The 21800-nt window shown below is 42.1% G+C and overlaps 1 protein-coding gene across 1 annotated transcript in view; it reads right to left on the reverse strand.

The window, feature by feature from the left end:
- Nucleotides 1-18282, reverse strand: part of LOC126183253 (DNA repair protein RAD51 homolog 1) — an 88642-nt gene extending 70360 nt beyond the window's left edge. Inside the window, exon 1 of the mRNA XM_049925072.1 lies at nucleotides 17892-18282. Within this exon, the coding sequence (XP_049781029.1) occupies nucleotides 17892-17981 (90 nt within the window). The 5' untranslated portion in view covers nucleotides 17982-18282. The remainder of the gene's footprint in view (nucleotides 1-17891) is intronic.
- Between the last annotated feature and the right edge of the window lie 3518 nt (nucleotides 18283-21800).

Below are 21800 nucleotides of genomic sequence, written 5' to 3' on the forward strand. Positions count from 1 at the left end.
CACTGATAACTCCATGAATTACTGCTTCTCTGGATAATTAACTGAAGGCCGTTGGCCACTACGTTGTACATAGGTAAAGGTAGGCTAACACCGGAAATTTTGTGTTCTCAGCAAACTCTTGACTCTGTGGTTCTCAGAATATCGATTCTCTAATGATTTCCAAAATGGAATGTCCCATGTGACTAGTTCCAATGAACATTTCGCTTTCAAAGTCTGTTAATTCTCGCTGTGCAGCCATAATCAGATCGGAGACCTTTTTACATGAATCTCCCAAGTACACGGGACATCTCTTCCAATTCACTGCCCTTTTCTACGCTGTGTACTTGATATTTCCGCCATCTGTGTATGTGTATATTGCTATATCACGACTTTTGTCACCTCAGTGTACTTCATTCTGCTCTAGCCCATAAAGTCAAACCCCTCTTTCTTGTTGTACAGTAACTGTGGCTTTTGAAATAGATATGAAAATGGAGACCACACTGTTCTGAATTCCTAAGTTACACAATAAAATATTTGAATTCCTTTTTGATTATTGCAATGCCAAACTACATATCATCTGACAGCTGCAATTTCCCCCACTATTTTAATCTCTTGTTATTGCCAAAAGTATCACATGGAACAAAGATCTTGTGTTGTTATTTTCCTTTCATGCCACCATGTTGCTGTCATAAAATGTAATTGCCTTTTTCATTATTCACAGATTTTTATCACTGAAATAAGTAATATTCTACCAGAACTTTCCTATGACATTAATATTACTATAATTTTAGTAAGAACATTAAAAACCTGTAGACTCTTAAGCATCATAACAGGCGAAGGCCCGTACTAAGGTACAAGTTATAGAAACAGTCAACATTTATCTGCACTTACAATGTAAAGCATTTGATACTATGTCATGAGGTTTGCAAGGACATGTTTTTTCCTTGCGTCATTATTATTTATGAAGCTGGGCTCTCCACTGATTTTTCAGGCAACAATACTTGCACATACCTTCAAACTATCAAGCCAACCAATAGGTGCAGCAAAACTTTATACCAGGTGCATTCAAGTTCTAAGGCCTCCGATTTTTTTTCTGCGGACTGGAAAGAGATAGAAACATGCGCATTGTTTTAAAATGAGGCCGTGTTCATTGTCAATACGTCCCAGAGATGGCAGCACCGTACGGCAGATGGAATATTACCGCCAGCGGCGAGAATGAGAACTGTTTTAAATACTTAAAATGGCGACGTTTTCCTTACTTGAACAGCGTGCAATCATTCGTTTTCTGAATTTGCGTGGTGTGAAACCAATTGAAATTCATCGACAGTTGAAGGAGACGTGGTGATGGAGTTATGGATGTGTCGAAAGTGCGTTTGTGGGTGCGACAGTTTAATGAAGGCAGAACATCATGTGAGAACAAACCGAAACAACTTCGGGCTCGCACAAGACGGTCTGACGACATGATCGAGAAAGTGGAGAGAATTGTTTTGGGGGATCGCCTCCAGAGTTGGCATTTCTGTTCGTTCTGTGCACACAATCCTGCATGACGACCTGAAAATGCGAAAAGTGTCATCCAGGTGGGTGCCACGAATGCTGACGGACAACCACATGGCTGCCCGTGTGGCATGTTGCCAAGCAATGTTGACGTGCAACAACAGCATGAATGGGACTTTCTTTTCGTCGGTTGTGACAATGGATGAGACGTGGATGCCATTTTTCAATCCAGAAACAAAGCGCCAGTCAGCTCAATGGAAGCACACAGATTCACCACCACCAAAAAAATTTCAGGTAACTGCCAGTGCTGAAAAAATGATGGTGTCCATGTTCTGGGACAGCGAGGGCGTAATCCTTACCCATTGCGTTCCAAAGGGCACTACGGTAACAGGTGCATCCTACGCAAATGTTTTGAAGAACAAATTCCTTCCTGCAGTGCAACAAAAACGTCCGGGAAGGGCTGCGCGTGTGCTGTTTCACCAAGACAACGCACCCGCACATCGAGCTAACGTTACGCAACAGTTTCTTCGTGATAACAACTTTGAAGTGATTCCTCATGCTCCCTACTCACCTGATCTGGCTCCTAGTGACTTTTGGCTTTTTCCAACAATGAAAGACACTCTCTGTGGCCGCACATTCACCACCCGTGCTGCTATTGCCTCAGCGATTTTCCAGTGGTCAAAACAGACTCCTAAAGAAGCCTTCGCCGCTGCCATGGAATCATTGCGTCAGCGTTGTGAAAAATGTGTACGTCTGCAGGGCGATTATGTCGAGAAGTAACGCTAGTTTCATCGATTTCGGGTGAGTAGTTAATTAGAAAAAAAATCGGAGGCCTTACAACTTGAATGCACCTCGTAATTCCATCTTGCTCACAATTCCTACAACTTAATTGAATTACTGAACCATTACAGAAAATTAGTGCATCAAAAAAAGTAAAATACTAGTCAACACATCAAATATCCTGTCTTTCCTTTCCTGACACTTTTTTCTTAAAGAGCAGTTTGAGTGATGTTATTTTGTTTAGTAACAAAACTTCACAGCAATTATCATCTACACTTCATAAAATATTCCTGAGACAGCATCTGAATGAGCTTTTATTATAGTGAAGATATGTTGCTGACTTTTAGTGCCTTACCTGAGCCTCTACTGAGCACCTGTTTTTACTTTCCCACGTGTCACGTCTGATCTTCCTACACCCATTTCTTTTCCCAATTCTCTGTATTTCTGCCACAAAAGTTCGCTTCGGCTGTTTTCTGCTTTGTTATCTTTTACTATACCGGCACTATCAATTACATCACATAGGAGAGAGCACAACTTCATTTTGTTATATTCTGCAGAATACATCTATCCTGATCGTGCTGCTGATGATACTGATCTTCACCTCTTGCAGAGCTTTGTGTATGGGAAAAACATGCTGCATAGTTGACTGGATCCAAATCAGATATCACCAGGTGCTCAAAACATGGCCTTTTAACCCTTTCTGATGGCTCCATGCAAGACTTGGCAGCTACATTTCAGATGCTGCATTTTTACGACTCTCACTGTGTGCTGGCTGCTCAATACTTCCTATACATTTGTAATTTCTCAGCTTTTTATTCTGCAAGATTGCAACGGATACATGGCGAGTTAGGAGTATTTATTTATAGTTTTTACAGTAAATACTGTAAAAAGCCTTTAACAAAAACACAGTTTCACAGCAAAAGAAGAAGATGCAGAATCAACAGAAATTATAGGATATACACATAAATGTCATCTATTAGATTCACAGCAAACCAGAAAGTGTTCCACTGAAAGCCCTGATACCAAACTGACAAGAAAATCATTTTCTACACATTGAATAGCCACATTCACAGCAAACTACACAGTTTGGTGTGTGTGTCTGTTAGATCCTTTATGTCTTTCTCATTTTGGATAACCATTAGTGGTTGAGATGCTCTGTCATATTTTTAATAAATGAAAGACTTCTGAGTTGTTATACAATTTAATTAATTTCAATATTTTCCTAATACTATGCATCTGTTTTCTTCAGACACTCTGGCCATCCATTGCTATGGGATTATGTTCTGAATCCACATCAACTCCAACACAGTTTTTATCTTTCAGACTAAGTAGTATAGTTCATAGCCACCATCAGAATCTGGTAACCAATGGTTGCCCTGATGACATTAAATCGTAAAACCTACTGTCTCTCTCTCTCTCTCTCTCTCTCTCTCTCTCTCTCTCTCTCTCCCCCCCCTTTTCCACACACACAAACACAAACACACACACACACACACACACACACAAATTCACAGACATCTCTGAAAGATTCAGAACAACCGCCATGAACACCTTCAAATGTTCCACTGTCAGCCACCTTGTTTTTACACCTTCAACTGCTCCATTGCCCGCCATGTTTGTTTTTACAGCCGGTAAACAGTGAAACATTGACAGTGACAACTCGGTATATAGTGTTTGACAGTGACGAAGATGAGGAAAAAGAAAACGTAATTGGAACATTATGTAAATAGACACACACACACACACACACACACACACACACACACACACACACACACACACACACTCTCTCTCTCTCTCTCTCTTTAAGGTGTAAGTGGTTGCAGATGACAAACTGTGGAACAAAATAGTCACTGTAGAAACACAACACATCAGAAAAACCACACCATGTAGTAAAAAGGTACGAATTCATAATTTGTGTGTTTTTTTCAAATATCTGTAATTATAATTTAAAAACTAACAGTTACATGCTTACAAATGGTAAAAAACATTCTTTATTTTTAACAGATGAGAAATAAAAGCCCACTGAAGATGCTGCAACTGCAGTGAAACATGTTTGGATTAAAAAACAAAATTGTGCTTCGCTAAAGGCGGACCCTATCCAAAAACATACGTAAAACACACATCAAATTATGTTGAATCAAATGTGGTAAACCAACTTCACAGAGTGGTAGATCCTCCTGCTGAAGGAGAAAACAGTGTTTTTAAAGGGGTTATGGCCGGTGTGAAGTCTGCCATGCCAGTGTGGTCAATCTGAGAGACCACTTTGTTGCCTGCCACCCAGTCTCCCACCGACATATGATTCTTCCGTCATATAATGAGAGGACAGCATTCAACGGAACAGTACATCGACATACATCATCATCCTGACATACTTCTTTGGCTGCTTTGTTAGCTATGTCGGTGTATCTCTGTGTGTCCAGGTACCAAGCAAAAGGCATCCTCCTTGCCTCAGTGGAGTCGCTGTAACGTGTTATGTTATGGATGAGATGAAATCAACTGGTCTAATGTATATGTCTTGTGGACTGGACCACTTGCAGCACACTGAGTGAGTTAGAATAGACAAGAAACCTTGTACTTTGATGCCTTTTAATCCACTCCATGGCCATCATAATGCCACATAACTCCACATCATAATTTGTGAATTGTTCCAGAAGCCACACTTGAAAAATTATATCAGGGAAAACAGCTGAACATCCAATGGCATTCCCTTGCTGGAATACACTCATACAAAGTAAAACACAACGCAGAGTACAAGTCATCTTGCACTGCAACAGGCTTAAAATCATTCTGGGCCTCTGAAGTCACCTAGGTGGAAATTTGTTCCATAACTGGCTGTGTATTCGAAGCTCTGATACATCCTGATCTGTGAGACAGTCGGTACCATGTATCCCGAATGGCTTGATCGCACTGGGGTAATTCCTGAACACCTGCTCAAAGTTGGGGTGGATCACTGCACTAAATGTCAATGTCTGAGGCAACACTAAGATTTTCAGGTCCTGTCAAGCCAGAAGGAGGCAAAGCTGAATACAGAGTGATGATTCAGCAGCCTCTGCACACAGACACTCAATTGGGCTGGTCCATGCGATATCTGAATGCCCTCATGGTGGAAAGCACTTAACATCTTGAAGTAGCAAATACAGGCAGATCCATAAACCGCACAACTGTAATCTAACCGTGATCTGACAAATACATTGTTGTGAGAATGGAGGAAGAGCAGAAGATCGTGAAGTGATCCAGAAACAAAAGAACTTTTGACTGGACTTCTGATGGCACAGGAGATGCCATTCATAACGATTGTGAACCGGGTGTCACCGAGTACAATTCTTTGACGTAACCCATCCTCCTGAACAAAGTGCTCAGACAAGGAATCACCAATATGATAGCAAAAGCTCATGTCCTCAAGGAAGAACTGAATAAGAAGGCAGACTTCCACCTAGTTGGTGAAGGATTTTGTATTTCCCAGTGGTCAGTATGCGTTTTCAAGATCACAAAACACACCAACTAAATGGTAGCAGCACAAGAAAGACTTCTGTACTTCCATCTCCAGTACAATTGAGTTGTCAAGGTTGGAATGGTAGCAAAACTGCACTGGGAGCGACACAGGTGATCTTGGGATTTGAGGAGCAAGACGAGGCGGCAGCTGACCATGTGCTCTAGAGTTTTACCCATACAGCTGGTAAAGGCTATACTCTAAAGTGTGCGACATTTATGACGCCGGCCAATTTTAGGTTCGTTCTGCACATCTGACGTCACAAAACACAGTCAGCCAATGAACAGAGAATGACGTTGCCAGAGCTCGCCTGCAGTGCAGAGCACGGACGAGTGTCTTCAGTTTTAGAAACGTTCAGTCATAAATAAAGTAATTGAACAAAAGCAACGTCTTGATAGCAGACTTTCTTTTATAGAAAGTTTGGAAAAAGCATTCTTTATACCAATTGCTTCATATTCTATTGATTAATTAAACCAAACAAGCAATAAGCCTCCTAATTTAGGCGATAGCAAGGAAAGGTGTTTGTATCATTCTCACTAACCGCTTTTTCGCAATAAAGAACAGTGGTAATTGTTTATTTCCTATTGTACTTCGACGAAACATGAGTAATTCATAATCATACCAACAGTGTTTGTCGGTATTCTGTGTGATATTTTACAGTCCTCTGGGAGATGTATTGAATGACAAGCTGCGTTAGCATAATGGTTGAAGAGTGCCGGCATGATAGCTCAGCGTGTTCTTTATTAAAAACAATATCAAAGTGTCTTACTTCATGAGTTTTATTCGTTTGAATGTTTAATTTTCTGAAATTTCTAGTGGCAACTAAAATCAACCATATGGAAAGTATACACTATGGACTTTTACCTCTGCAAACTCTTCAAAATTTCGTGCAATGGTTTACTACATCTAATGCTGCACAATAACTGAGTTGAACATCGAAACAAAATTAAGTCATTAATGGGGGGAAGTTATCAGTCAAGAAGATATGTAAAAATCAAATTTTTGGGCCAAATAGTTTTTGTGAAATTGAATGATAAAGTATGTCAAAGCAGTCGAAACACCATGTGTCTGCACAGGCGAGCAGTGCAATGATGACACAATCGCACACCTTGCGAAATGTGGAGAGCATGTCTCTGTAGCAGCGAAAGGGTTAATGCGGCCATGGTGGCTTTACTTCATACACTACGCGCTCCCCCCTAAACGTAAGTTTGCGAACTATACTATGGCGCTGCTTCTCTTGGCGCATACAACTGGCAACGCAGCCATCTCCCGCGTCTGGGCGGGCATGCGCGAACTGCCAAGATAAAAGAATTGCACTATAGTAACTATTAGGGCTGGTATGATCCTTGCCTGGTTTCCTTAAGGAAATTAATATTCCTCCCTGCTTTCCTTCCAAGTACTGACCAAAAACCAGACCTAATTGGAACAAGATATGAACTCCAGGGTAGGCTCAGATGGCAGAGCATGAGTCCCACACACATGTAGCGAAAGTGGACCAATTAAAGGAAGCTGAAAATTACTTCCAGCAGATCCTCTTTTTTTAGTTGCTTTCACAGATCTGAAGGCACAAAGGTTTTCTGTAGTTGGAGGTTGTTTGAATTGCTTTAAATCTGTGCACTTCGCTGTAATTGCCATGTGACATTCTTCATTGCACCAAGAAACAGGCCACTGTCTGAGGTGGCTGCTAAACTGAGGAATGGTATCAGTGGCAGCTCATTGTATCACACAAGTGTCCTGGTCCACATCTCCAGGGCACATTCCTGTTGATCAAAGATGGTAACCAATTTGCCCTTTGAAGCATCCGTCTTTGGGGTCTCCTGTTGACCACCATCCAAGTCAGCAGATGGGTCCACACTGGAAAGTGGTCACTGGAACGAAAATCTGTGGCTGCTTATCACTGAACTGAGTCTGCAATTGCTAGGGAGCAAAAACAAAGGTCAAAGGCTGAAGATGACTCTATAGCTGTAGAAAAGTGTGTCATCTGACCACAGTTCAAAAACAAGATACACACTAAATGGTTGAGATAGTCAATAATTTGACCCCTGGAGCAAGTTGCAGCTGAGCTCCAGAGCACACTGTGTGCTCTTAAGTTACCCATGAGAAGGAATGGCACGGGAATGCCTGTTTGAGCTCTGTTTGTGCATCTGACTCCAACAGAACGTGACATGGAAGATATAAGGGACGCACTGCGACTTTAGCTGGTGTAAAAAGTTCCACTGCAACTGCTTGTAGGGCCTTGGAAAAGAGGGACAGAAGAGGAGTGGCATATGTCACCGACAGAAACAGCCACCCAATACTTTAACCGCCTCCAGTAAGATCGTCCTTCCTGTAGGAGTAGCAGTACCTTAACTCAGCTGTGTCGGAGACTTTAAAATGAGTTTCTTGTAAGTGGATGTAGAATGGTCTCTCCTGGGCCAGGAACTGAAATTCTTCCAAATGGGATTGGTATCCATTTAAGTTTCACTGCAATACAGAAGTCCCTGTGGGAGCCACTGATTAGCAAAGCTAGTGTTCTGGGATGCATAAGAGGGAACACTAGATGGTGTCCAGCTCTGGTTCCAATATATGGATATCAGTATACTGGACCATTAAATCACCACAGGGAAAGGTAACTTTCAAATCACAATTTTTGCTTCAGTGATTCCTTCAGCAGCATTCTTTCTGATGCTTTACAGTGTCTTTATGCATATCGCCACTGCAGATTTACTGAAGTTAAGAATGTAGTACAGCTGCACTACAAAAAGAGGTACTCTCCAAATTGTTTTGGTTTCCGGAGGTCAGTGGCTTGATTGACATAGCAGTTTCTCCAAGTACTGTTCTATTAAACTGTCTCTTAGTGGATTTTGCAGAGCTAGAGGAATTCTCATGCCTTTCCGGATGTGAAAGAATGTAACCTTCTTGGAAGACCCTTCTCCACATTTAAAGATAATACATACATTCTGACACACTAGCCATGCCTTATCATACTAAGTAGCTACTACTGAGAAAACATTGACCTTAAGGGCTACTTTCCAAAGTTCTACTGACTAGGTGTTTTTACTACAATGGGCCACTAAAACTCTGGAAAGATAATTAAGTGGCAATCTGTTCTCTTGAGCAAGTAGAGTTATAAAAGTCAAGCCAGGCAGTGTCTGATGGATCTTGGTAAGCCTAATACAAATGAAGTGCGGCAGGTTCCCAGAGTTGCCAGCTAATTATTATTTAGTCTCGACAGCACTCCTTACGAGCATGTAGCAAACCTCGAGATTTGCACCATTCTCACGACACAGGCAGCTAAGCCAAAATACCCATTCCATATGAAAATCAGCACTGCACCATTCCATCACATAGAGCTCCTTGCTCAGAATTTCTACATCTACATCTACATACATACTCCGCAAGCCATTGTATGATATGTGGCGGAGGATACCCTGTACCACAATTAGTCATTTCCTTTCCTGTTCCACTCGCAGAAAGAGCGAGGGAAAAATGACTGTCTATATACTTCCATATGAGCCATAATTCTCGTATCTTATCTTCGTCGTCCTTATGCACAATGTATGTTGGCGGCAGTAGAATTGTTCAACAGTCAGCTTCAAATGCAGATTCTCTAAATTTTCTCAATACTGTTTCATGAAAAGAATGTTGTCTTCCCTCCAAGGATTCCCATTTGAGTTCCCGAAGCACCTTCATAACACTTGTGTATTGTTTGAATATACTGGTAACAGATCTAGCAGTATGCCTCTGAATTGCTTCGATGTCTTCCTTCAGTCCAAACCAGTACAGATCCCAAACACTCGAGCAGTACTCAAGAATAGGTCGCACCAGCGTTCTGTATGTGTTCTCCTTTACAGGTGAACCATTCTTTCCTAAAATTCTCCCAATAAACCAAACTGACCATTCGACTTCCCTACCACAATCCTCATATGCTCATTCCATTTCATATCGCTTTGCAACATTATGCTCACATATTTAAACAACATGACTGTGTCAAGCAAGACACTACCAATGCGGTATCCAAGCATCAAGCGTCCTCCCCCCCCCCCCCCCCCCCACGCACCTGCATAAACTTACATTTTTCTCCCGCTGCCACTCACCACACCAACTAGCATTTTGTTTTGGTCATCTTGTATCAACCTAGTCACTTTCCTTCAGCACCTCCCTGTACACCACATCATCAGTGAACAACTGCAGATTGCTGCCCACACTGTATGCCAGATCATTCATGTATACAGAAAATATGAGGGCGGTTTGAAAAGCTCTTGGAATCACCACAAGAGGTCTGCACTAGCACAACGAGTTGTTCACGTGATATTCACTGGACTGTTGCCTGTAAACACGTGCCACATCAGTGCTCTTGGAAGAGAGCTGTGGCGGTAACATGGCTCTGTTGTTGTTCCTACATAGTGATTTGCGAAGATGGAAAAAATGAAGATTCGAGCAGTGATTAAGTACTTCATAAAGAAAAGTATGAAGCAAAGGACATTTATGCCGATTTTCAGAATACACTGGGGTCTCTGCTTCTTCAGATTCAACTGTTGCCAAGAGGACAAATGAATTTAAATTTAGTCGGGGGAGCTTAGATGATCTGTCATTGCAGAAATGCACAAAATGGTCATGGAGGATCATCGATGGAAAGTGCGTGATAGTGCTCACACTTGCCATATGTCATCTGCAAGGGTATATCACATTAATTATCTGCAAGATGGGTGCTGTGACCCTTGACGCTGATCAAAAACACATGAGAATGGATATATCGGAACAATGTTTGGCCCATTTTAGGGGAAATGAACAAGATTTTTTGTGTCAGTTTGTGACCATAGATGAAATTTGGGTGCACTACTATACCCAGAGACAAAACAATAGTCAAAGCAGTGGAAACATGCTGATTCTCCGACACCAAAGATAGCAAAGACAATTCCTTCGGCAGGAAAGGTCATGGCATCAGTGTTCTGGGATGCAAAGGGGATTTTTTTTGTAGGTTATCTCCCCACTGGGCGAACAATTACTGGAGAACACTATGCTAATTGTCTCGAAAAATTACAACAAAAGATACGTGAAAAGGGACAGGTTTAGCTAGAAAGAAAGTAATCTTCCATCAAGACAATGCTCGCCCGCACATGTGTGCTGCTGCCATGGCAAAATTACACGAACTAAGGTATGAATCGTTGCCACACCAGCTTTATTCACCTGATATGGCTCCGCCAGACTTGCACCTCTTCCCAAAACTGAAAATTTTTCTTGGTGGACAAAGATTCACTTCAAACGAAGAATTGATAGCCAGAGTTGACAACTATTTTGCAGACCTTGAGGAAACTCATTTTCGAGAGGGGATGAAGGCACTGGAACATTGTTGGACCAAGTGCATTAATCTACAAGAAGACTATATTGAAAAATAAAAAAAGATTCAGTGATGTAAGTGCTTCTTCTCTATACCGTTCCGAGAACTTTTGAAACAACCCTCGTAGCAACAGTTCTATCACACTGCCCTGGAGCACTCCTGATGCCACCCCCTGTCTTCGATGAACACTTGCCATCGAGGACAAAATACTGGGTTCTATTATTTAAGATGACTTGGAGCCAGTGTTATACCTGGGACCCTATTCTGTATGCAAGTGCCTTCATTAACAGTCTGCAGTGGGGTACCATGTCGAATCTAGAAATATGGAACCTGACTGTTGCCCTTCATCCATAGTTTACAGTATATCATGTGAGAAAACAGCAAGCTGGGTTTCGCATGAAGATGCTTTCTAAAGAATGGACATGAGCTTTTCGGTCTCTAGGTTAGAAGAGTCACCTGCGCTTTTTCCAGTCGCTTGGCACTTTGTGCTGGTCCTGAGATTTACAAAATGTAAACTAAGTAAGGGACCAATGACGTAGAGTAGTCTTTGTAAAACCGAACTGGGATTCCATCCGGACATGGCATCTTATTTGTTTTCAACTCTTTCAGCTGTTTCTCTATGCCAGGGATGCTTATTATTACGTCATCCATACGGGATTCTGTGTGATGATCGAACGACAGTATGTTTGTACAACTATCCTGCGTTAACGATTTCTTAAACATGGAATTTAAAACTTTGGCCTTCCTTTTGGTGTCTTCTATTGCCAAACCAGACTAGTCAATGAGTGAGTGGATGGAAGCCTTAGACCCACTTAGTGATTTTACGCAGGATCACAATTTTTTTTTGGGGTTCTCTGCCAGATCTTTAGCCAGGGTACCAAAGTGGTAGCTGTCATATGCTTCACATATAGATATTTTCATAGACTCATGAATATCTACTATCTTTGCCTGTCATCATTTGAGTGTCCTCTTTTGAACCGAAAGAGCAACAGCCTTTGCTTCCTCAACATTTTCTGAATTTCATTATTAAACCATACTGGGTCTTTTCCGTCCTTAATCCACTTTCTAGGCGCATACTTGTCCAGAGCACGATTTACGACTTGTTTAAATTTTGCCCATAATCCCCCTATGTGGATCATTTTAGAACTAAATGATTGCAGTTCATTGTCTTCATAAGATGCTAACACCTGCTTATCTGCTCTTTCCTGCAGAAAAACTGTCCTAGCCCTATGGATTGATTTATTAACTTTCATACCCATAGTCGCTATGATGACATCATGATCACTAATCCCCTTCTCTATACTGACACCATCGAAAAAGTCTGGTTTGTTTCTAGCTACAAGGTCCAAGATACTTCCACTGCTTGTCAGCTGCCAAACTAGCTGCTCAAGCCAGTCTTCAGAAAACGTGTTCAAAAAAACTTCAAAGGACTGTCTGTTTGTATTCCCTCCATTGAATCCACACACGGCCCAGCCTATACTCAGTAGGTTGAAGTCACCATCAACTAGTATTGCACGATCTGGGTATTTATGCACAAAAACTTTACTTGAATGACTAGAACTGTCACAGCAGAGTCAGGTGGTCAGTAAAAATATCGAATAATTAACATGGTTTCACCTAGACCTGTTATGCATGACCAGGTAACTTCACTATCACATTCAATTTTAACTTCAGTAGGGACAATATTTTTGTTGACAGCAATGAATACCCCCCCCCCCTTCTATGGTGTATAATCGGTCTTTCCGATACCCATTCCAAGGTTCACTAAATATCTCAAAGCTTTTCACTTCGGGCTTTAACCAGCTCTCAGTCCCACGAAGAATATGAAGCTGAGAACTTCCCTGGAGGGCAGCAAATTCTGGAACTTTGTAACAAACACTTCAACAATTTACTGATAAAATTTTTACAGTTGAAGTGTGTATACTCTGAATGCGGTCTGATTTCCCTATATGCTTGTGGACTGGCGAGTGTTCATGAGAGTACCTCAAACTACTGCCTAGCCTAACAAAAAAAAAAAACATGTACACTCCACAAGTATTCTACTATCTTTGTGTAGTGCACCCCTGACCAATCAAGGGGAGTCCTACAAGTCCTCACTGGATAACGCAGGTCCAGAAATCTGCAGCCTAGACCATCACAGAGACGATGAATACTTCGGTTGAGACACTCCACTCGGCTCCAAACCAAAGGATCCTGTACAACTCTGACCACAATGCTGCAACTTGCAAGTTCTGCTCGCACCCTAAGTGCGACAGTAGCAGTCTTCCCCACCTCTACCAGTCACCTGTAAGAACTGAGGATGGCCTCAGAACCCATGCAACAGGAGTCGTTGGTGTCGACGTGAGCCACAACTTGCACACAACTGCATCCTGTATGCTCAATAGCTGCAGGCAAGGCCGCCTCCACATCTCAGATGAGTTCCCCCCCCCCCCCCCCCCCCCCGACATATTGAGTAATCATTGACTTATTGACTTTCTTTCCAACCCTGAATGCTCTCTTTCTATTGGGCTCCACAACATGCCTAACACTGGACCTCCCAATAACTAATAAACCCCTGTCCATATGTTAATACTTGGACCCTGCTGAAGGAACAGCCACCTGTCCACTCACAGGGTGAATAGGCAAGGCCATACGGCTAGCTTCCACATTGGTCCTCCATCTCAAGTGATGCAGACACGTTACCACCTGCAACTCGTCCTGCGGGTCCACCACTTCGGTGCTCAGCAATAGAGACCATGGGCAAAACAAATGAAACCTGAGGTACCCCATGTGACGCTCCAGAATCCCTGCCACTGCTATACCCCAAGGAGGTAGCCTGAACGTGACTGATTGCAGCCAACACCACAGTCAACTGTTCGCGAATTGCAGCCAGCTCCCCTTGTGTCTGCACACAGCAGGCACACACCCTAGCCATCCTAGCAAGACTATTTCTACATCTACATACATAACCCGCAATCCACCATACGGTGCATAGCGGAGGGTACCTCGTACCACAACTAGCATCTTCTCTCCCTGTTCCACTCCCAAACAGAACGAGGGAAAAATGACTGCCTATATGCCTCTGCATGAGCCCTAATCTCTCTTATCTTATCTTTGTGATCTTTCCGTAAAATGTAAGTTGGCGGCTGCAGTCAGCCTCAAATGCTGGTTCTCTAAATTTCCTCAGTAGCAATTCATGAAAAGAACGCCTCCTTTCCTCTAGAGACTCCCACCCGAGTTCCTGAAGCATTTCTGTAACACTCGTGTGATGATCAAACCTACCAGTAACAAACCTAGCAGCCCGCCTCTGAATTGCTTCTATGTCCTCCCTCAATCCTACCTGATAGGGATCCCAAACGCTCGAGCAGTACTCAAGAATAGGTCGTATTAGTGTTTTATAAGGTGTCTCCTTTGCAGATGAACCACATCTTCCCAAAATTCTACCAATGAACCGAAGACGACTATCCACCTTCCCCACAACTGCCATTACATGCTTGTCCCCCTTCATATCGCTCTGCAATGTTACACCCAAATATTTAATCGACGTGACTGTGTCAAGCGTACACTACTAATGGAGTATTCAAACATTACAGGATTCTTTTTCCTATTCATCTGCATTAATTTACATTTATCTATATTTGGAGTTAGCTGCCATTCTTTACACCAATCACAAATCCTGTCCGAGTCATCTTGTATCCCCCTACAGTCACTCAACGATGACACCTTCCTGTACACCACAGCATCATCAGCAAACAGCCGCACATTGCTATCCACCCTATCCAAAAGATCATTTATGTAGATAGAAAACAACAGCGGACCTACCACACTTCCATGGGGCACACCAGACGATAACCTCACCTCTGATGAACACTCACCATCGAGGACAACGTACGGGGTTCTATTACTTAAGAAGTCTTTGAGCCACTCACATACTTTGGAACCAATCCCATATGCTCGTACTTTAGTTAGGAGTCTGCAGTGGGGCACCAAGTCAAACACTTTCCGGAAGTCAAGGAATATGGCATCCGTCCGATACCCTTCATCCATGGTTTGCAAGATATCATGTGAAAAAAGGGCGAGTTGCGTATCGCAGGAGCGATGCTTTCTAAAGCCGTGCTGATGTACGAACAGCAACTTCTCTGTCTCAAGAAAATTCATTATATTCGAACTGAGATTATGTTCAAGAATCCTGCAACAAACTGATGTTAAGGATATCGGTCTGTAATTTTGAGGATCCATCTTTGTACCCTTCTTATATACAGCCGTCACCTGCGCTTTTTTCCAGTCGCTCGGGACTTTACGTTGGGCAAGAGATTCGCGATAAATGCAAGCTAAGTAAGGAGCCAATGCAGTAGAGTACTCTCTGTAAAACCGAATTGGAATCCCATCAGGACCTGGCAATTTATTTATTTTCAACCCATTCAGCTGCTTCACAACCCCAGGGATGTCTATCACTATGTCCTGCAGATGGGTCTGTACAAGACTCAAACGGCGGTAAGTTCGTACGATCCTCCTGTGTGAAAGATTTCTCAAATGCTAAATTTAAAATTTCAGCTTTCGTTTTGCTGTCTCCCATTGCCAGGCCAGACTGATCAGAGAGTGACAGGACGGAAGCCTTCGACCCGCTTACCGATTTTACATAAGACCGGAATTTCCTTGGGTTTTCAGCAAGATCTTTTGCTAAGGTACGACAGAGGTAGTGGTTGAATGATTCGCGCATCGCTCTTTTTAAAGCAGCACGAATCTCTACTAACTTTTGCCTGTCCTCATTCTCCCAATCTTTCTTGTACCGCGAGTGTAACTGCCTCTGCTTCCTGAGCATTCTCCGAATTGCGCTTTTAAACCACGGTGGGTCTTTTCCATCTGTAACCCACTTTTTCGGAACATACTTGTCCAGTGCGTGATTTAAATGTGTTTAAAATTTGCTCACAATTCTTCCACATCCATTGTACCGGAAGTAAATGAAGTCGATTCATTTACTAAGTGGGATGCTAACAACTGCTTATCTGCTCTTTCTAGCAAGAATACTCTCCTAGCCTTCTTGACCAACTTTTTGAGTTGTGAAGAGTAAACAGTAAAAACTGGCAGAAACCTATATAAACAGCTTGGTAACCTCCTGACATATAACCAATGGATGCTGATGCCCCAATGAACTATGTAGATTGCTGTTCAGAAGGAATGACAACTGAGTTACAGACTGCCTCAATTTACACTTTAAAAAAAAAGAAGAAGAAGAAGGGAAGCAGAAAAGAAAGTTACAATAATAAGAGAACTGGGACTGCTCAATGGACTCCAAGCACAGGAAAAACAGGTTTGTCGTAACGTACCCTCTCAAGCTAAGCTGAATTCCCAAATGAACTCGCTATATGTCATAACACATAGTGTATGTGAAATCTGTGTTAACGAGGAGTCTAAAACATATGTAGTGTTTAACCTGCATACTAAAGATTCAATGACGAGACTGTAAAAGTTTTTTTGGATGGAATAACTTATTGAACAACATTTGAACGTAATACCCCTTCAGACCAGAAGCACAAATAATTTTGGTAAGCTTACAGGTTCCAAACAAACAAACCATAAGAATCCAGAGGTAATTACTTTTACACACAACAACCAACTGAACAGCAAGTGTATTGTTCAAAAAATTTAGGTGTTCACAAATGACAGGAAGATGAATTAAAAACAACACTTTTTACAGATGGGAGGAGGGGGGGGGGGGGGATAGAGTGGAGTTACCAGCAACATTTGCTCAAAGATTTATATCTCAGATTTGTGCAGTCACTGTCTCACCAGATTGTGGCCATTTCCATTCATTATATGTTGGGGTATAACTTTCTGTGGCAACATGCCAATTCTGGTGTTTCAGTCTTCCTGTTATGCACTCTGGCAATCACACAAGCCTGTGTTCAACTGCAATGCCTTATGGACACTTTTCATGTCCTCCTCTTAGCCAAGCATATTTCATTTGACATATAACTATCTACTGCTCCATACGTTGCTTCACATTTGTTGCACAGTAGAAGCTGTTTCTTAAGAATGTTCATAATGCTGCTTGTGAACAATTCAGGGTCTCTGTCGTTATTTCACATTTTTTCCCCATCTGCAGCTATTCATGCAGAGCTACAGATGTCAAGGGGCATGTAACTGCCTGTAACAAGAGCACCAATTGTTTGGGTTTTACCTTTAAGTATATGCTAATTATGGCCCTTCTTAAACACACACAATTTCCACTTAACATCAGTTTTTAATTACTGGTGTACTCAGCACATTCGTATAATAATAAAAGCGCTCGTGTAATAATTATATACATACTAGTGCAAACAGTAGTGATGCCTTGGCGCAGTCTGAAATTATAACTCAGAAAGAGAGTAGTAAGTGAAGTAAGCGTTTTCTTATGAGACAGACTGGAGGCATATGTCAAAATGCTACAACTAAATTTAACTATCTCACATAATTTGGTATTAGTCCTGCTCTCATTACATGATGTGTAGATCAAGCAGAAACAACAGGCTGCTTTTGGGTATCTGAGCAGTAAGGACCTATTAAAAACACACAATATAAATAGTAATATTTGTAAAACAATCCTTGCATAATGTCTCATCAGTATAAACATATGCTACTTTTTACTATCAACATTCAAATGAATTAAAACATAAACCATTTCGGCAAGTGAATCGCACAATGTACTTTTGAAAGCATACGTTCCACGCAGTGTAATTATAGTCCCGCAGTATTTGAAAGATCACAACTACAGCTGTATCTATCTTACGAAATCTTACCGGTCAATTCCACAGTACAGAACACAACACCAAATACATAGTAAAAATCTTGATAGACAAGAATTACCTCGAGCTTATTGATAAGTAATGGACCGCAGTCATCGAGATTGTCCTCTTGCTGGACTAAGCTTGACGCACTAGCTGATGACATTGCCATTGTTCACTCAAATCATGTAAAACAAGCATCAACTAAAAAGATTCCTAGTGAAAACGAAAACCTACACAGCTGATACATTCGGCTTCTTATGCCTCAATATCCTCACCATCATTAAACTAACGTCAATACAAAATTGCTGTCAACATAAACAATATCACACAGAATTCATAACTCGAGTATTTTTCACGCACAATTCCCATCCAGTCAAAGTCAAAATATGTTTTCCGCCAAGAAGTTCATACACGCCTGCCAACTATTGAACAAGTACTAACTAGTATATCAACTATTTGTCTTCATTATTATATTCGTATACAAATATATTGTAATCAATACGTAGAACGGTATACACCAAATAACACGAGATATTTGTCCCGTATTATTGAAGGGTTATTGGAAACAATCCGGTAATCTCGCTATCAATACGATGCGTGCGTTTGGTACTATATGCTGTGATAAGTCTTGTAAGTTCGTCTGAATTACATCATTTCGACAATGTGGTCGTCCCATATTTGGTATGAATTTAATGTTTCTTGATTTGGCGGCTCATGATACACACTGCTTACCGCGAGTGTGAATTTCAGCATTGTAGAATTTGCTAAAGGGCCTTATCAGTGAGAATTACGTAGACGATATGCAGTTTTTTTAAGGTCTTACTCAGAGGTTCCAGTGCGACAGAAATAAAATATCACGTGCTTTAGTTGTATATGCGCATGAGGTATTCGAAAACCTTCCCGTAACCAACTGCATTAAAAACTCACTGTCATAAAAATTTTCAGAACGCTTGTGTCAGTTTGTAGAATGCTGCAACTTGATAGTTGTGCCAAAAACGAAAGGATCAAAACTGATAGTAATAATAATTATTTTTTAAATAATCTTGAAGTTTTCTTTTTAAGACCGGTTCACACTAGCAGTCAATGGACCGTCCGTCACGTTAGAGTGTCAACGTTAGAGTGTTTTTACAATGGACGTCACGTCACGTCAAATCGCTAAGCACAGTATCGAACAGTGATGTGCTGTTATGAGATGCCATCCGACATACAAAACGAAGGAGTATTGTATCGAAATTCAGTAACTAGCAACAATAAAGTTCATTAATGGACAAAGCAAACTTCATAACGTATATTCTTGATCAATTTTGTATGATAAATTGCAGAGAAGTGAAACAACATCGACATTGAAGGCCGTCTCACAGGGTGGAAGTAGAGGGAGCACTTCTGACGTCAGTTCTAACGGCGTGTCTAGGGTAGTTCAGTGTGGGAAATGATTCTCTGCAGCTGTGTTGCGTAGTTGAAGAAGTTCTGGTGGCTTCTTTATTGAGTCTTGTTTATAATCATTAGTAGGCGGCGCAGAGAATATCATGGCGCTTCCCAAGTGTGACGGCTTCCGGCTGCTGACTTCACGTTCTGCTGCTGCCATGGCTACTGCCGCGTTGCCATTTTCCAATCATTTCCCGACCCTGTTAAGTACGACTAGGCTGCGAGGACATGTCAGACCGTGTAAACCCTAGCATACGAAGTTGAACGTTTTTTGTATCTACACTGTATAGCCTCTACAGACAATTGAGCGATTTTGTGCATCGACAACTCAGTGACATTTCTTACCTATACAAATGCTTTTGCAAAAAAATCGTAGAACTTGTGACTCTCGTTTAAAATGGGAGACATGAGACAATTGCTAGACAATGTTGCGCAACCCTTCGTGATGAGGACCTGTTGGTATACACTGATCAGCCACAACATTATGACCACTGACCTGCTATCGACATAAAACCGTCCAGGTGATAGCAGCATCACCTGGTGGGGAATGACTGCTAGTCAGACAAACGCATGGTGCATGTAGTATCGGCAAGCGTGCTGTCCGTGTGTGGAATGGGGAAGGTGCATGTCTGTCTGAATTTGGCCAAAGACAGGTTGTTACAATGTGTAGGCTTGGGACAAGCATTTCGGAAACTCTATGACTTTTTGGGTGCTTGAGGGGTGCTGTGGTGGGTGTCTTCAACATGAGGCCAAAACCAAGGTGAAACCTCATCTAGACGTAGTAATGTTGGACAGCCACCCCTCATTACAGATTTCGGACGTTATAGGCTGGGCAGGCTGGTAAAAAAGGACAGGCAGCGAACTGTAGTGGAACTAACATCAGACTTTAATGCTGAGTAGAGTACAAATGTGTATGAACACACGGTGCACCAAACCCTCCCAATGATGGGCTTCCACAATTGACGACCCATTCATGCACCAATGCTAACACCACAACATCAGCAACTACGACTGAATTGGGCATGTGACTATCGGTTCTGGATGTGGGCACATTGTCAGTGCATTGCATGGTTGATGGATCCTGATACCTTCTTCATCATGCCGATGGTAGGGCGCGAATCTGTTATCTTCCAGGGCAACAGCTCCTTGACACATGTACTGTGGAATGGAGACAAGTTGACGGCGGCTCCATTATGCTCTGGGTAACATTCACATGGGCATCCATGGATCCAGTGGAGCTCGTGCATGGCACTATGACAGCCAAGGAGTATTGTACACTGATTAAAGACCACATGCACCCCTTCATGGCGATCATATTTCCCGATGGCATTTTTCAGCAAGATAATGTGCCAAGTCACAAGGTCACCAGTGTGATGGAGTGGTTCAAGGAACACAGTGACGAATTCCAGTTGATGTGCTGGCACCCCAAATCGCCAGATCTGAAACCAATCGAACACATCTCAGATGTGATTGAATGTGGCATCAGAGCTCATCGCACCCCTCCCCAGAATTTATGGAAATTAGATGACTTGTGTGTGCAGATGCGGTGCCAACGCCCTCCAGCATTGTACCAAGACCTCATTGCTGCCATGCCAGAAACGTGTCGCCACTGCCACCCATGCCAAAGGTGGACATACTGGCTATTACATAGGTGGTCGTAACGTTCTGGCTGATCAGTGTATGTTGTCTCCAGTAATTCTCATTGTGCTTTGGAAAACGCTTCATCATTTTTTTATTGTTTCTAAACCGCCTAAGCTCGATGTCACATAACTGCCCAGCTGTTCAACGGTAACGAACCAGTTTGGTCCCGTTTAAATACCACATTCCCCTGCAGCTTTTGCGGTAAAAGCTGAGTTAGTGTGTCATGCCATGTAGTCTGGAATGGGGTGATGACCCAGTTGTCGTAATCTCGCTGAAATAGTCCCTGCAAGCTGGCCCAGTGTCGGCAGTTGCGGCCTGTCGTCGCAGAGGCGTTGCCAAGCTGCTGACCACACAGCCTACTGGTGGTCACCGACAGACTTTGGCGGTGACATGATTTCGTCCTGGTGCTGCAGTGCTGGTTCAAAGTACGGTTTCTAACATCACACTTTACAGTCAGTTCACACTAGCCCTCAACAGACCATCAAGTCACATCACTGTGATGTGAAGGTGTATTCACACTCACCCTCACATCACATCAGTTAGCTTAAGCCTTGTACCGAACGGTGAAAGTGAGGTTATGAGATATCCCTGTGATACAAAAAGTCAGAGTAAGTTATGGGAACTGAGAAACTATAAATGATAAACTTAATTAATGGGAAAACGAATTTCATAACGTATGTTCTTGATCAACTTCGTGTAGTAAAATACTGAGAAGTGAAACAACATTTCAAAATATCGAAATTTATTTGGTAGCGAAAACATACACTTTCAAACACATCAAGCGATCGACATCTACATCTACATGATTACTCTGCAATTCACATTTAAGAGCTTGGCAGAGGGTTCATCGAACCACAATCATACTGTCTCTCTACCATTCCACTCCCGAACAGCGTGCGGGAAAAACGAACACCTAAACCTT

This window comes from Schistocerca cancellata, chromosome 1, assembly GCF_023864275.1.
Source record: "Schistocerca cancellata isolate TAMUIC-IGC-003103 chromosome 1, iqSchCanc2.1, whole genome shotgun sequence".
NCBI classification, from domain to species: Eukaryota; Metazoa; Arthropoda; class Insecta; order Orthoptera; family Acrididae; genus Schistocerca; species Schistocerca cancellata.